General features: G+C 39.6%; 1 protein-coding gene across 1 annotated transcript; it reads right to left on the minus strand.

Annotated features, from left to right (window-relative positions):
- Positions 1-11,982: 11,982 nt before the first annotated feature.
- On the minus strand, positions 11,983-17,694 carry LOC131976124 (mucin-2). Its single transcript, XM_059339040.1, has 4 exons — positions 17,643-17,694; positions 15,376-16,181; positions 14,196-14,321; positions 11,983-12,203 (listed from the first exon to the last, which is right to left on the minus strand). Exons 1-4 carry the CDS (start codon positions 17,692-17,694, stop codon positions 12,147-12,149), a joined length of 1,041 nt encoding a protein of 346 aa, XP_059195023.1. The 3' UTR covers positions 11,983-12,146.
- Between the last annotated feature and the right edge of the window lie 475 nt (positions 17,695-18,169).

Here is an 18,169-nt window from a genome sequence, read left to right on the forward strand (position 1 = left end):
ACCCATAGATAAAGGTAAAAAATAAACAATCTCATAGAAAAGACATTTAACAATATACAATATACTTAATATATATAAGATCAGTGTCTATGATGGAATAGAGGCATTAGAATGTGAGAGAGGCTCCAAATTTGGGCTTTTACGGCAAAAAAGTTGTCCGGCGAGGCCACAATGATACATCAATGTAGTGTGAATATAAAAGAAGAGAAAGACTTACCTGGTGCAGACATGAGGAGCAGAAAGACCACCAGCATCTTGATTTCTCTCTGGCTTCATGAGAGGATGACCCTTCAGACTGGCTGCTGCTGCTGAAATAGACGGACAATGAACAGTAGGTCAGTGTTATACCAACACCGTGTTACAGTCAGATGCAGCAATGATTTGCATATTCAGACAACAGGTATAATAACATAAACAAAAATGATCCCATAGTGCTGTGTGCATAACAGAGAGAGAGGGAGGGAGGACAGGTTTCTTCCCACTAGATCACAGCTAGATTACAGATGCCAACCTGGGGTCCCTCCACCTGCAGAGTGAGGCCTGAGGGTGGGGCTCAGTGTGAGCCAGGTAAAGGTGGGGACCTGGACGTGCTGACCCCCGGCTTCAGACGCTCTGAGGACGTGGAAGGAGCCCCAGCTTGTGTTGGAGGTGGAGGGTTACAAGCTAGAGATAGTTCAACATCAAATCACTCAAACAGCCTTTATTGTCATTATATAGGCAACTATACCACCACAGTGATGTGATGTTAAAAGACGAGTCAGCTTCAAGTCCTTCTGCACATCGTTCAGGTAGACGGGCACAACATTTAAACGCCTTTTTGTCCAGTTCACTTCTGACTCTCAGACCTGCATCAGGCCTCTGTAGCAGTACAGTGTGTATGTGCTAACAGGCTAACAGTTAGCTCTGTAGCAGTACAGTGTGTATGTGCTAACAGGCTAACAGTTAGCTCTGTAGCAGTACAGTGTGTATATGCTAACAGGCTAACAGTTAGCTCTGTAGCAGTACAGTGTGTATGTGCTAACAGGCTGACATTTAGCTCTGTAGCAGTACAGTGTGTATGTGCTAACAGGCTTACAGTTAGCTCTGTAGCAGTACAGTGTGTACGTGCTAACAGGCTAACATTTAGCTCTGTAGCAGTACAGTGTGTATGTGCTAACAGGCTAACAGTTAGCTCTGTAGCAGTACAGTGTGTATGTGCTAACAGGCTAACAGTTAGCTCTGTAGCAGTACAGTGTGTATATGCTAACATGCTAACAGTTAGCTCTGTAGCAGTACAGTGTGTATGTGCTAACAGGCTTACAGTTAGCTCTGTAGCAGTACAGTGTGTACGTGCTAACAGGCTAACATTTAGCTCTGTAGCAGTACAGTGTGTATGTGCTAACAGGCTAACAGTTAGCTCTGTAGCAGTACAGTGTATATGTGCTAACAGGCTAACAGTTAGCTCTGTAGCAGTACAGTGTGTATATGCTAACAGGCTTACAGTTAGCTCTGTAGCAGTACAGTGTGTATATGCTAACAGGCTAACAGTTATCTCTGTAGCAGTACAGTGTGTATGTGCTAACATGCTAACAGTTAGCGTGTTTAATCGTATGTGATCACGGTAGAAACTGTCGCTAAGAGATTACGCAATGATATAAAACCATACGTCACCTCTAGAGTATCTGGGGGTTTTATTTTATGTATCTTATTTTCCTTTTTATAAATTTCAGTTTTAGTTTCAATTTGTGGAAGAAGAAGTTTATTTAAAGCTCATGCTTACATCATGCATGTTTCAAAATGCAACTCGGTTAGATAAAAGTCTGTTGGTCCAGTCAGATATTGTTTCATTGTAGTTTTCTTAAAATCTCGTCTCGTGAGCTGAGAGTATCGTCACACCCCTAGTTTTTACACATGTGTAAACACAAGTATGGAGGCAGAAGTCCAAGAATAGATTTATGAATAAAAGTCAACCAGTGAGAGTCTACGGACTCTACGGAGAGATGGACGATGTGTTTGAGCAGTGTGTGTCTGTGATCTTGCTGCTCGTTCACCAGTCGTTGTGGACATAAACACACAGTCGTCCTCAGGGCCGGCTCTAGTCCACCTGGTGCTCTAGACCAGATCCATTGGTGTTGAACAGCTCCGCTTGCTGTTTCATGGAGGGGGGAACTCCTGTTTGTGTTTGTCCATGGTGCCAACCAGCTATATAATACAACTGTCTGTCTATAGAATTATTAACTTACAAGTCAAATCACAAAGAAGCCCAGCTGGAGACGCTAACAAAGTTAGAGACAAGAGAGACGATGAAAGTGCAAACTGCGCTAAAAATGTGCTGAACCATGTTAAGCTAGCATTGCTTTATTTCAACCTAGCTAGCAAGCTAATACAAATGAAACGTCTTCAAACAAAACAGCATTTAAAAACAGATTGGGACTTCTCCTCCTCTTTTCTTCTCTTTCGATACTGAGCACCGGAGAGCTTTGACGAACGTTTCATCTGGAAGATTTATCAAAACATAACGTGTCTATGACAGTGATCTGACCGTCTAAAGGGGGGCCGATCTGACCGTCTAAAGGGGGGCGATCTGACTGTCTAAAGGGGGGCGATCTGACCGTCTAAAGGGGGGCGATCTGACCGTCGAAAGGGGGGCGATCTGACCATCTAAAGGGGGGCGATCTGACCGTCTAAAGGGGGGCGATCTGACCATCTAAAGGGGGGGCGATCTGACCGTCTAAAGGGGGGCGATCTGACCATCTAAAGGGGGGCGATCTGACCGTCTAAAGGGGGGGGTGATCTGACCGTCTAAAGGGGGGGCGATCTGACCGTCTAAAGGGGGGCGATCTGACCGTCTAAAGGGGGGCCAATCTGACCGTCTAAAGGGGGGCGATCTGACCGTCTAAAGGGGGGCGATCTGACCGTCTAAAGGGGGGCCAATCTGACCGTCTAAAGGGGGGCCAATCTGACCGTCTAAAGGGGGGGCTGAACTGATCGTCTAAAGGGGGGCCGATCTGACCGTCTAAAGGGGGGCGATCTGACCGTCTAAAGGGGGGCCGATCTGACCGTCTAAAGGGGGGCGATCTGACCGTCTAAAGGGGGGCCGATCTGACCGTCTAAAGGGGGGCGATCTGACCGGCTAAAGGGGGGCGATCTGACCATCTAAAGGGGGGCCGATCTGACCGTCTAAAGGGGTGCCGCTACCCACTAGCTGACCCGTAGCGTTCTGAGCGGCTGGTTCTTTAGCCTGGCTAGCAGCCGCTCAGCAACCCGCTTCTGCTCGTGTCTCTTCTCCGTCTACGCCGCTTGCCGGGGTCGCCAACGATCCAGGAGCCCCTGGAGATCGTGCTATGTCTCGCTGGATGTTGTGAGTCTGCTGGGGATCCGTTGTACCAGACCGTCGTGGTGAAGAAGGAGCTGAGCCTGAAGGCAAAGCTCTCGATTTACTGTCCTTCTTTGTCCAACCCTCACCTATGGTCATGAGCTTTGGGTAGTGACCAAAGAACGAGATCGCGGATACAAGCAGCTGAAATGAGTTTCCTCCGTAGGGTGGCTGGGCTCAGCCTGAGAGATAGGGGGAGGAGCTCAGACATCCGGAGGGAGCTCGGAGTAGAGCCGCTGCTCCTTCTCCTCTAAAGGAGCCATTCTCAACCTGGGGGTCCCGACCCCAATGGGGGTCGCGAGATGATTTCTGGGGGTCGCCAGGGGGTCTTTTTGGTTATTTCATGTCTTTTCTGGTCATTTTGTGTCTTTTTTGGTCATTTTGTGTCATTTTTGGTCATTTTGTGTCTTTTTTGGTCATTTTGTTTCCTATTTTTGGTAATTTTATGTCTTTTTTAGTCATTATGTGTCTTTTTGGTCATTTTGTGTCTTTTTTTGATAATTTTCTGGTGATTTTGTGTCTTTTTTGGTCATTTTGTGTCTTTTTTTGCGTAATTTTGTGTCTTCTTTGGTCATTTTGTGTCTTATTGGTCATTTTGTGTCTGTTTTTGTTATTTTGTGTCTTTTTTGTTATTTTTTGTCTTTTCTTTTGGTCATTTTGTGTCTTTTCTGGTGATTTTGTGTCTTTTTTGGTCATTTTGTGTCTTTTTTGGTCATTTTGTGTCTTTTTTGGGTAATTTTGTGTCTTCTTTGGTCATTTTGTGTCTGTTTTTTGTTATTTTGTGTCTTTTTTGTTATTATTTGTCTTTTCTTTTGATCATTTTGTGTCTTTTTTGGTCTTATTGTGTCTTTTCTGGTCATTTTGTTTCTTTTTTGGGCCATTTTGTGTCTTTTGGTCATTTTGTGTCTTTTTGGTCATTTTGTGTCTTTTTTTGATCATTTTGTGGTCATTTTGTGTCTTTTTTTGGTCATTGGTTCAGCTGAAATCTATATTAATCCAGTTTAAATTGGTTCAGAGAGAAAACCCATTAATGTTCATTTTTCACTCTGATGTTTGGGAGATTCTTCTAGCTTTAAGATCTCAAATATAAATATTGTTCAAATCATCATTCACAACATGAGATGAAACATTTAGATAATAAATTAAAGATAACATGCAGGAATGAATGTTCAGTGTGTCAGCAGGACTTTAGTAACAATAAACAGAATATAAGATGATAAACAGAATATAAAGTGTGATGTGAGCTGTAGCCAGCAGGAGGCGCCACAGACCAGCTGAAGGTTTTATTCTGGTTCTCATTTGACAGATTCGTTTTAAATCTCAGCTGTTTCTGCTGTCAGCAAGTCTTCTTGTTGTTAATATTATTATTATTATTATTATTAGTAGTAGTAGTAGTAACACATTGTGGGAAGATAAGAGTATTTTCTTTCTTTACTTTTCTTAACTGACAGACTAAAATTTAATTTTTCTTTTCTTCGTGAAGATAAAAAAAACCTGTGAAATGAAGCGCTGAAGTGACAGGAAGTCACATTTTAAAGCTTCTCATTAAACAGCTGATTGACTGTGTATGAATATGAGAAATGATGGTATAAAGTTATTTTATGACACATTTATGGTCAGAGTTTCTGTGTTTTGGCAGATTTTTGCATTTTCTTGCAGTTTAATTGTTCCCAAAATGTTTAGACGCTGAAAAAACAAAATCCCAGTTTGAACTTTTGAACAGTTTTCAGTTAAAATCCAACTGAAAACTGCACAAAGATTAAATGTGTGTGTGTGTGTGTATATATATATATATATATATATATATATATATATATATATAGGTGTCTGAGTTTGTGAGACATTCAGGTGTCTGTGAGTCTGTGAGGCGTTCAGGTGTCTGTGAGGCGTTCAGGTGTCTGTGAGTCTGTGAGGCGTTCAGGTGTCTGTGAGTCTGTGAGGCGTTCAGGTGTCTGTGAGGCATTCAGGTGTCTATGACTCTTTGAGGCGTTCAGGCGTCCGTGAGGCGTTCAGGTGTCTGTGAGTCCGTGAAGCGTTCAGGTGTCTGTTAGTATGTGAGGCGTTCAGGTGTCTGTGAGTCCGTGAAGCGTTCAGGTGTCTGTGAGTCCGTGAGGCGTTCAGGTGTCTGTGAGTCCGTGAGGCGTTCAGGTGTCTGTGAGTCCGTGAGGCATTCAGGTGTAGCTGCTCTCTGTCTGTTTTTCTTCAGATTGATCAGAATTGATTTTAGTGTCACAGTTTCACATCGTCCCACTTTTCCTTTGACTTTGAACCCACCATGGTATTTTAACTGATTGAGACTGATTTATTCAAGTGAACGCTGGTTTCTGAGTGAAAGTGTTGACAGACGGCGAGTCCTGATAAACAGACACACCTGTACCTGTCATTATGAAGCCCCACCCCCTCTGTTTATTCAAAGATGACATCATCACCATGGTGACAGAGTGGGCGGGGCTCAGCTGTTTGTTCATCTCTGAACTTCCTGTCGTTGTTGTTCCGCTTCAGGAAAAAAATGTGGAAACAAAAGTTCAACAGGTGAAGAACTCGTCACTTATTAACCTGTTAGCTTCCTTTTTCATTGTCCAGAGACTCTAAACTAAGAAATACCAGTACATTGTTTATACTATACATATATTATTATTATTTTATTATTATTATTATTGTTATTATTACAATTATAATGATTTTATTATTATTATATTTTTAATATTATTATTATGTTATTATTATTATTATTATTATATTATTATTTTCATTATTATCATTATTGTTATTATAATATTAAATTTTTATTTTATTATCATTATATTATTATTATTATTATTATCACAATTGTTATTATTATATTAATATATTATTTTTTATTATCATTATATTATTATTATTATTGATAAAATTACTCCACCACTAACCATCTCAATCAATTTATGAATGATGAATAAGATGTATATATTATAATACACAAAATATATTAATATTGTGTTCTTAAGTCTCACTGATCAGCTTCAATGAGGAAAATTCTCTTTTTCAAAATAAATTAGGTTCAAACTGTTTTATGTCCATTGGAAGACGTTCATATAAATACAACAGTTTGACATGACATCAATTATTTAAAACATTTTATTTTACATTTTAAATTTTTTTCTTTTTATAACAAGTTATGAACATTATTTTTAATCAGTCAGATAATCAAATACTGAACCTGCTGATTCATGATTTATTGATCTGGAAGCTGAATTATAAATATTTATTCTCTTCTAATATATCACACAACTATGAAATATGTAATGATAGTAAGCACATTATGGAAATATTAGTAATCCAATCCAATCCAATCCACTTTATTTATATAGCACAATTTTAGCAAACACAAGGTTTCCAAAGTGCTGCACAAACAATAAATACATAACACAATACAAAGAGATGTAGTAAACAATAGATCAGTAAGATGCAATAAATTAAAAATGGGATAAAAATAAATAAAATAAAATGTAAAATGTACTGCCCGCACAAAATAAAATATGCATGAATACAATAAAAACAAAAAATCATAAAATCATAAAATCAACATAAAATCAACACTCTACGTGGTGTTAAAAGCCAACGAGAAGAGGTGGGTTTTAAGAAGAGATTTAAAATGAGACAGTGAGGAGGCCTGTCTGATGTGCAGCGGCAATTCATTCCACAGTTTTGGAGCTGCGATGGCAAAAGCTCGTTCCCCTCTGAGCTTCAGCCTAGCTCTTGGCACTCTCAGGAGAAGCTGGTCAGCTGACCTGAGAGAGCGGGTAGGAGAGTAGGGGTGCAGCAGCTCAGAGAGGTAAGGAGGAGCAAGACCATTTAAAGCTTTAAAAGCAAATAAAATAATTTTAAAATGAATCCTAAAATGAACGGGCAGCCAGTGCAGTGAAGCTAAAACAGGTGAAATGTGCTCATACTTTCTTGTGCCAGTTAAAAGACGTGCAGCAGCATTTTGTACCAGTTGAAGGCGGGCAATGGAGGACCCACTAACCCCCATATAAAGTGCGTTACAGTAATCCAGCCGAGTGGTCACGAAGGCATGGATTACTGTCTCAAAGTGCCGTGCTTGCAGGAGTGTTTTTATTTTTGCCAGCTGCCGTAGCTGGAAGAAACTGGACTTCACCACAGCTTTGATCTGGCTGTCAAATTTAAGATCAGTGTCCACTTTAACCCCCAGGTTACTCACAATTGGCTTATGATATTGTGCCAAAGAACCCAGATCAACCAGGGGGGGTTTTGCAGAAGAGCCACCAAAGACCATGACTTCGGTCTTTTTTTCATTAAAACTCAGGAAGTTTGAGGCCATCCAGGCTTTGATGTCATGTAGGCACCTTATGAGTGGGTCAATACAGAAAGAGTCATCTTTTTTGAGGGGGACATAGATTTGACTGTCATCTGCATAACAATGAAAAGAAATTCCGTGTTTTCTGAGGATGGACCCAAGTGGCAGTAGATACAGAGAAAAAAGAAGCGGGCCAAGCACAGAGCCCTGCGGGACCCCACATGAGAGAGGAGCAGTGGAGGACACAGAGTCACCAAGGCTGACACAGAAAGTCCGATGTGACAGGTAGGACCTGAACCATTCCAGTGCTGTGCCACTGATGCCCACCCACTGCTCCAAACGAGCCAACAGGATTTCATGGTCCACTGTATCAAAAGCAGCAGACAAATCTAAAAGCACCAGGACAACACAATGACCAGAGTCAGTAGCTAAAAAGATGTCATTAAAAACTCTTAAAAGCGCTGATTCTGTGCTGTGCAATGTTTTAAAACCGGATTGGAAGATCTCAAGAATATTTTTTGCATTTAAAAAGTCCATGATCTGTGAACAAACTATCTTCTCTAGAATTTTGGAGATGAAAGGCAGTTTAGAGATGGGTCTGAAATTTGCCAAGACAGTAGGATCCAGCCCAGGTTTTTTTAACAGAGGCTGCACCGCAGCATGTTTGAAATTTAAAGGGACTACTCCAGAGGACAGACTGCTATTAATTACTGTGAGACAGGATGGGCCAACAGTGGGAAAAACCTCCTTAAACAATCGGGGCGGGACAGTGTCACCCGGCGAACCCGAGGGCTTCAAATGACACACAATCTCCTGCACAAAAGGCAAGGTCACAGGCTCAAAGGTGTCAAAAACAGCAGAGCAGGGTACAAACACTGAAGGATCAGAAGCAGGAGGTGAAATAAGTGCTCTGGTAGAGGCAACCTTATTAGTGAAGTACTGAAGAAAGTTCTCACACAGAGCAGGAGAGGCATCACATCCAGTAGGTAGTGCATTAAGAGCAGAGTTAATTACTTTAAACAACACACGAGGTTTATGACGGTTCACCATAACAATATCAGCAGTATCATATGTCTATATATCTAATGCATTTATTTATAACTTGTGTGTTTTTATGTTTATTTAGAGATTCTATCTATCTATCTATCTATCTATCTATCTATCTATCTATCTATCTATCTATCTATCTATCTATCTATCTATCTATCTATCTATCTATCCCTCCATCCCTCCCTCCCTCATCCATCATCCATCATCCATCATCCATCCATCCATCCATCCATCCACCCATCCATCCATCCATCCATCCCTCCATCCCTCCCTCCCTCCACCCACCCACCCATCCATCCATCCATCCATCCATCCATCCATCCATCCATCCCTCCATCCCTCCCTCCACCCACCCATCCATCCATCCATCCACCCACCCATCCATCCATCCATCCCTCCCTCCATCCATCCATCCATCCATCCATCCATATATCCCTCCATCATCCATCCATCCATCCCTCCATCCCTCCCTCCACCCATCCATCCATCCCTCCACCCATCCATCCATCCCTCCATCCCTCCCTCCATCCATCCATCCATCCATCCATCCATCCATCCATCCATCCATCCATCCCTCCCTCCACCCACCCATCCATCCCTCCCTCCACCCATCCATCCCTCCACCCATCCATCCCTCCATCCCTCCACCCATCCATCCCTCCATCCCTCCATCCATCCATCCCTCCATCTATATGTTGGTAACATGTAATTTGAGGCAGAAACCTGCAGTTTTCTCATGCAAAGGTGATATTTTTGCCCAAATTCACAGATTATATGTTGGTCTTTGTGCATCCTGGGGTCTAAACAGTGTGTGAGCTGCATAAATAGGGTCTGAGTGTAAAGCTGAGATGGATGCTGACACACTAGACTCACAACACAAGAGCTGACACACAATCGCACAAAATACACAATTCTACTAAATGTCAGAAGTTTCTGAAACTAAATCCCAGCAGGATTTTTCTCTCCTGGAGTCTGAATGAGGGATTCTGGAGGGATTTAGGACCATTCTTTGTTCTTCTCAAGTGGTAATAAATGGTTAAATTTAGCACCAAATCTGTGGCACAAATGGTATCAAACCAAAAAATGCTGCAACAACTTCTGGGACAGGACTGAGCCTGAGAACGGACTTCAGAAACATGTTTGAGACGATTAGTTGAAAGAAAATGATGTTTTCAGAGTGAAATATTCATGACGAGGTCATGTTGCACGTAAATTTACCCCAAAAGAGACATACAATAGCAAAAAAGACACATAATTACCCCCAAAAAGACTTAAATTACAAAAAAAAGACACAAAATTACCCCCAAAAAAGACAAAAATTACCAAAAAAAAGGCATAAATTTAACTAAAAAGACATAAATGACCAAAAAAAGATCAGCAGCAACACAAGAGCTGACACACAAAACACACAAATCTACTAAATGTCAGAAGTTTCGACATGGATGGATTTTTGAATTGAAGTGTCCTAAAGTGTCTGTCTGTCTGCCTGTCTCTCTGTGTCTGTCTGTCTCTCTGTGTGTCTGTCTGTCTGTCTGTGTCTCTGTGCAGACAGACAGACAGCAGCAGGTGAGGTGGTGTAAAGAGGAAGAATGTTGTGTCTCGTGTTTCTGTTCCTCCTTCAGACACAAAGAGGAACAAAGTGGGACAGTGAAACATGAACATGATGACATTAATAAAGCTGCTGCTGACAATAACTCCTCTCAATAATAACCTCTTATATTATTACAACAGATATTATCTAGTCACACTGCTCTAAACCTCTCTTTCTAGTTGTTTATATAATATTATTATTATTGGTATTTTCTTTAATATTTATTTATTAGCAACAATTATTTGCATTTTCATTGTATTTCATCCTTCCAATGAAATATTATTGAAAAAAATGCAATATCCTACTAACAATACTAATAATTTTGTAATAAAAATATACATAAAGATACATAAATACAGCACACACATGTGTGTGTGTGCGCTCTATTATATTATTTATAAATATATATACATATTTCAAATAATTCCAAATCTAACAGCAGAGAAAATAATATTGCAACAACTTTAAAAGAAGGAAAAAAAATTATATATATATATATATATATATATATATATATATATATATATATATATATATATATATATATATATATATAATACTATATATATAATATATTATTTAATACTATTATATTATTTTTTGTGTCAAAAAAGTTTTCAAAGATTCTCCAGAAATCCTTATTATTATTATTATTATTATTATTACTATTAATATTATTACTATCATCATCATAATAATAATAATAATAATAATTATTATTATTAATAATATCAGTGGCATTTAAAACATTCTCACACTTTGATATTAAACACAAAATAATTATCGAACAGTTTTATATCAAACATATTGTTTTTACCTGATATAATTATTATTATAAAGTGAAATATAAGGAAATATAATTTAGACAAATTTAGACATTATATTTATTTTTTTTAAATATTTTTAAATACATTATAATTGTTTTTTATTATTTCTAGTCAACAACATTAATAATAATAATAATAATAATATTATTATTATTATTATTATTATTAATAATGATAATAATAATACTAATAATGATAATAATAAGTGGACTGCAGTGATATTGTGCTTTTATCCAGAGCATTTTAATAATAATATATTTAATAATAATATATTTAATAATAATAATTACAGTCACAGTAACATCACAACTCATATTGATATTGGAAGATATTACAATGAAATCATTAAATTACATTTTTAGTGTTTGAAATGTAAAAAATAAACATTAGATACAAAAATGCTTCATGAATGAAATTAATATTTAATATCGATTGCAGATTTAATAATGACACCTGAAAATATAAAACACATGAATATATTTTAAAAAATAAATTATTACCGTTATTAAAAATTTCATAATGATTCCAATATTGAAGAAAGTATAAAAAATATAGGAACATTCATACAATATTTTAGTTTATTAAGGATTTGTTTTTTAAATATGTTTTTTAATAAAAATATGATTATTAGTACTAGTGACAGTTATTTAATACACATTAAAATGGGGAAAAACACATAATTACTGTTATAATAATCATAAAAATCTGTGTGATTTAAACAATAATAATGATTTAAATCTGGTCAAATTATTTTAATATAATATATATAAAAAATATGTATAATTTTAATGTTTAACAAAGGAAACATAAAAACATGAAAATATTCAAACAACTTTAATGTCTTCATGAACTTAAACAACATTTTATTTTTTACAAATTGAAACTTGAAGCGACAAAGTTTAGAGAAGATATGAAATAACAATATGATGATATAAAAACAAGAGAAGTGAATGATAAACATTGTTCAGTGTTTGTTTGGTGTTTTAGTGCTTCACAGACAATAAATAAGAGGAAACGTCTCCGTCTCTACTGGTTCACCGTGTACGTCCCCGTACGGGTCTTCATGGGTCTGTCCCCGTCCTCCTGCACAAGACACAATCATTATTATTATTATTATTATTATTGTTGAGTGTGTTTGTTAGAGCCACTATATTCTATTATTCTTCTGTGTTTTCCGGTCGACTACTCCTCCAGAGTTTTGGTCACAAACACTAAAAAGGTATCAAACCGACCGGCTCGGCCATGACCAGTGTGCTGTGACTTTTCTAAGCGTTTCACCAAACGGTTTTCAAATTATTCAGCAAAAACACGTCAAAAATCCCCCCAATGTAACCCTATGGAGAGTCTGGAGTGATGACATCATCTCTAGAGTGGAGAGGGAGAGAAAAATTTGTCAAAAAATAAATTTGGGATCTGCGCTCGAGGCCGCAGATAGAGAAATAATTTATACAATCATGGAAAAAATTATTAGACCACATTGTTTGTTTTTTAAAGCAGAGCTACCAGTTTCTTCTGATCGCTCTAAAAAACACACATGTAGACGTTGAGGAAGAAGTGAGGATGCTCAAAGTGAAGAACTGAGGATGCTCAAAGTGAAGAACTGAGGATGCTCAAAGTGAAGAACTGAGGATGCTCAGAGTGAAGAACTGAGGATGCTCAGAGTGAAGAACTGAGGATGCTCAGAGTGAAGAACTGAGGATGCTCAAAGTGAAGAACTGAGGATGCTCAAAGTGAAGAACTGAGGATGCTCAGAGTGAAGAACTGAGGATGCTCAGAGTGAAGTGGGATCACTGATAGCAGCTACAGTTTGGACTAAAATACTTTCAGCTGTTTTTCTCTCTCAGTGGCATCAAATGTCACAGCAGCAGCTGATTTCAGCTGATTGCTCTGCTCTGATTGGTTGCTGCCACCTGGCCCTGGTTGCTAGGCTACCAACCAGAGTCAAGAACACTCAAAATTTCTTCAGAAATGTTCTAGTTGTTGTTGTTGTTATTGTCATTACTTGTTATTGTCATTACTTGTTATTGTCATTACACAGCATCAGTTTCATATGATTAAATAAACACATCACAGACTTTATGTCCTCAGCTAAACCTCACACACACACACACACACACACACAGGGCAGAGTGTGTGTGAGCCTCTGATGGCAGCAGGATGAAGCAGTTTAACTCACCAACACTTCAGCACAATAACACTTTAATGAATGGGTGTGTGTGGGTGTGGGTGTGGGTGTGTGTGTGTGTGTGTGTGTGAAACATCAGTGGGTGTGTGTCTGCTAACAGTTTTTCAGTTATTTGTGTTTTATGAGTCACAGTCAACATTTACACAGTGAACGGAGAGAAATAACGGCAACACCTTTCTGACTGATTGTCACTATAACGACATAGACAAAGAAAGGTGTGTGTATGTGTGTGTGTGTGTGTGTGTGTGTGTGTGTGTGTGTGTGTGTGTTTAAGTGTTTAATCACTTAAAAATAGGAATTCACTTCAGCTTTGTTAATGTACAAACTCTTCATACGTCAGTAAATCAGATCAGACCTGATGATTGTTTACTGACTGTTTCTCACATGGAAACACACACACACACACACACACACACACACACACACACACACACATAAATATACATATGTCTCTCTCTCTCTATATATATGTATATATATGTATATTATGGTATGCCATTCATGAAATTGAAAGGTTCATTTGTTTGGACAAATATAATGATAAGAACAAAAATATCTGATAAGAGTTTAATTTTAGAGCTGATATCTGACATTTAACATGGTTTTATTGATAACAACCAAAATCATTATCAATTGTGTCTTTTTATTGTCAGTATACGTGTCTTTGGGTCATTTTGTGTCTTTTTATTGGTTGTTTTGTGTCTTTTTATGGTCAATTTGTGTCTTTTTTGGTCATTTTACATCTTTTAAATTAAACTCTTATCAACTATTTTTGTTGTTTTCATTATATTTGTCCAAACATATATAATATATATAATATAATATATACATATATATATATATATATATATATATATATATATATGTATATATATATAGGTGTGACTCACGTGTGTGCTCTTCCTGTTGGGCCAGTCGAAGCGTCCGTGCGTGGTGTACAGAGGGATGTCGTCTCGGTGGTTCAGGTGGTCGTAGGAGCTCAGATCACTGGTCCCCCTACAGCACCACCACACCAACTACACACACACACACACACACACACACACACACACATCATTACAGCACCACCACACCAACTACACACACACATCACTGCCTGTCTGTCTGTGAACTGGTTCTACTCTTTATTTTCTCCTGTGAATGTTTAAAAATCTGCATTTTTTATTGACTCAGTTATTAACTTAAATAAAGTGAAACTAGTTTTTCTAGTCGTGGAGAGGAAGACGAGTCTCCTTCAGACTCTCAACCAGCTGGTTCTTTGTTCCGCCTCACGTTTGACTCACTGTAATATAAAGAATATAAATTAATCTATATAGAACCTCTCTGAGTCCTGCAGCTCTGTCAGAACACTGACCTGTCCTCTCCCCTCGGCTCTGTGTCAGCAGGAGAAACTGTTTCAATGTTTCTATTTCAGCAAACTACAAACTTCATGTGTTCTCCCTGAAACACTTTTCTGCTCTGTTGTTTTTGGTTCTTGGTTCTTGGTTGTAAGTTCATGGTTCTAGGGTCTTGGTCAAAGATTCTAGATTCTTGTTTTTGGGTGTAGGTTCTTTATTCTGTGTTAATTGTTGTAACTTCATGGTTCTTTATTCTAGGTTCATGGTGCTAAATTCTTGGTTCTTGGTTCTGGGTTCTGGGTTCTGGGTTCTGGGTTTTTTGGTTCTTTATTCTTGGTTTTTGGTTCTAGGTTATTTATTCTAGGTTCTTGAGTTTTGATTCTGGGTTATTTGTTCTTTGTTTTGGGTTATTGGTTCTATGTTCATGGTTCTATGTTCTTGATCCAAAATTCTAGATTCTTGTTTTTTTGCTCTTGGTTCTTTATTCTAGATTCTTCTTTCTGGGTTCTTTATTCTAGGTTCATGGTGCTAGGTTCTTGGTTCTAGGTTGTAGGTTATTTATTCTTGGTTCTCGGTTCTTGGTTATTTATTCTTGGTTTTTGGTCGTAGGTTCTTTACTCTAGGTTCTTAGTTTTAGGTTCTAGGTTTTAGGTTCTTGGTTCTAAGTTCTTGGTTATTTATTCTTGGTTTTTGGTTCTAGGTTCTACTCTAGGTTCTTGTGTGTGAGACTCACCAGAGCGATGAGCAGCAGGAGTAGAAGCAGTAGAACCAGAGCAGCGAGAACCAGCAGAGCAATCCCCCATCCCGGCACGCCGCCGGCCGCCACGGCGGCGTCGGTCGTGGTCGTGTCCGTGTTCTGTGACGTGATTGGTTTAGTCGAGGAAACAGAAGCCGGCGAGCTGTTGGCTGTCGTTTCGTTTCCTGTTGGCGAGGTGTCGTTAGACGTCGTCACGGTGGAAGTGGCGTGCGTGCTGTTGCCGGTGGAAACGGTGGAAGTGGCGTGCGTGGTGTTGCCGGTGGAAACGGTGGAAGTGGCGTGCGTGCTGTTGCCGGTGGAAACGGTGGAAGTGGCGTGCGTGCTGTTGCCGGTGGAAACGGTATTTGGCGGCATCGTGGTTCCAGAAGAACTGTTCTGGTGTACGGTGCTGTTCGCAGAGGAGGTTGTCATGGTAGCGTGGGGCGCCGTTGTGTTGGTGTCAGCGGTCGTGCCGTTGGTCTGGTTTGCCGCTGTGGTGGGACCAGTGGAACCAGTGGGACCAGTGGAACCAGCGGGACCAGTGGGACCAGTGGGACCGGGGTCAGACCCGGTGCTGTTGGTATCGGCTGTTGTGGTCACGTTGGGTGCAGGCGATGCTGACGTGTTGGGGGCGGAGCTATGTGTTGTTGCATTGTCGGTTGTGGGCGTGGCTTCAGATTGGAGGGTGGAGTTAGGTGACGTTGTGTTGTCTGAGGGCGTGGCTTCTTCTCTGGGGGCGGGGCTAGGTGTTGTGATGTTTTCAGTGGGGGGCGTGGCAGTCGGAGGAACAGTGGTGGTCGACACTGGAGGAAAAGAAGAAGAAGAAGAAAATTGAACCGCTTTACTTCTACCAGCTGTGGCAGGTACCCTGATTCCTGGGTCTCGGGTTCTAGGTTCTTTATTCTAGGTTATTGGTTTTTGGACATTCATTTTAGGTTCTTGGTTCTAGGTTTTGGGGCCTTTGTTCTAGGTTATTGGTTTTTGGTTCTTGGTTCTTGGTTCTTGGTTCTAGGTTTTTGGGCCTTCGCTCTAGGTTCTAGGTTCTTGGTTCTTGTTTTTTGGGCTTTAGTTCTAGGTTCTTGGTTCTAGGTTTTTGGGCATTTGTTCTAGGCTCTAGGTTCTTGGTTCTTGTTTTTTGGGCCTTAGTTCTAGGTTCTTGGTTCTAGGTTCTTGGGCCTTTTTTATAGGTTCTTGGTTCTAGGTTCTTGGTTTTTGGGCCTTCGCTCTAGGTTCTTGGTTCTAGGTTTTTGGGCATTTGTTCTAGGTTCTTGGTTCTAGGTTTTTGGGCCTTCGCTCTAGGTTCTTGGTTCTAGGTTTTTGGGCATTTGTTCTAGGTTCTTGGTTCTAGGTTTTTGGGCCTTCGCTCTAGGTTCTTGGTTCTAGGTTTTTGGGCCTTCGCTCTAGGTTCTTGGTTCTAGGTTTTTGGGCATTCGTTCTAGGTTCTAGGTTCTTGGTTCTAGGTTTTTGGGCATTCGTTCTAGGTTCTAGGTTCTTGGTTCTAGGTTTTTGGGCCTTGGCTCTAGGTTCTAGGTTCTTGGTTTTTGATATGTGGGCCTTCGTTCTAGGCTCTAGGTTCTGTGTATGTAATTATAATATTTATCCCAAAAAAAGTGGATCGAGACTCTAAAGTTCTGGTTTTTGCAGATTTTCAGGTGCTAAACGAAGTTCTTGAGTTCTTGAGCATAAAATACAAAGCTAATAAAAGCTCCAATCATTTTATTGTGTAATAATATAATAAATAATATAATCAGAATGATCCTCGCTGTGGAAGAAACTATTTATGAAGTGTACGTAACACAGGAACCTGCTTCAGGTTTTAGAACGCCTCGTTGGGAAAATAACTTTTTAAAACAAACAAAATGTGACGTTTGGATTTGAAAACATGAGAAACTCGAGAAGGAAACAACAGAACCATATGAAACTTGTGTTCTCACCGTCATGACGCGGTTCCTTTTCATACACGTCACCTCGGTCCTGTTCTTCAAAAACCCTTTTTATTAAGTACTATTATGAACCCTAAATCTGAAGCTTAAATGCAGATTGTATCATAAACTTTTTGTATTCAAACTCTTCATCATCTAAAAACTGACGGATCTGAATCTGTTCATTCATCTGCAGATAGATTTTAATAATAAAGAATGAAAAGAAGAACATATTAAACTGATCTCTCTAATCTGTGTTAAAGTGTTCCATCAGTTTTAGTTCCTCCCTTTGGGTTCCAGAGACTGAAACTTTAAATATAAAGTATGAAAGTGTTCTCTGACCTGAGGCGGCGAGGCTCACGGCGAGCAGAGCGGCGAGCAGCAGCGACTTCATCTCAACAGGAAATCAGACGAATGTGACAAAGATCTCAGTGTGAACGGAGCCGGAGTCTGTTTCCATCAGAGAAAGAGTCCTTTATACCTGCACAGGTGGAGCAGGAGGAGGAGGAGGAGGAGGAGGAGGAGGAGGAGGAGGAGGAGGAGGGGGAGGAGGAGGAGGAGGAGGAGGAGGAGGAGGAGGAGGGGGAGGAGGAGGAGGAGTCCCAGCAGGCCGGTAGAACCGGAGCTCCTCTCTGTGGTCACAGTTTGAACTGTTTCATGTTTCTAATTCATTTCTCATTTAAACACTTTTCTGTTCTGTTGTTTTTGGCTCTTAGTCCTACATTCATGGTTCTAGGGTCTTGGTTCTTGGTTATTTGTTCTTTTCTTTTCTTTTTAGGTTATTTATTCTTTGTTCTGGGTTGTTGGTTCTAAGTTCATGGTTCTAGGTCAGGGGTCTCAAACTCAAATTACCTGGGGGGGGCCGCTGG

Source organism: Centropristis striata, chromosome 8 (genome assembly GCF_030273125.1).
Source record: "Centropristis striata isolate RG_2023a ecotype Rhode Island chromosome 8, C.striata_1.0, whole genome shotgun sequence".
In the NCBI taxonomy this organism is placed as follows: Eukaryota; Metazoa; Chordata; class Actinopteri; order Perciformes; family Serranidae; genus Centropristis; species Centropristis striata.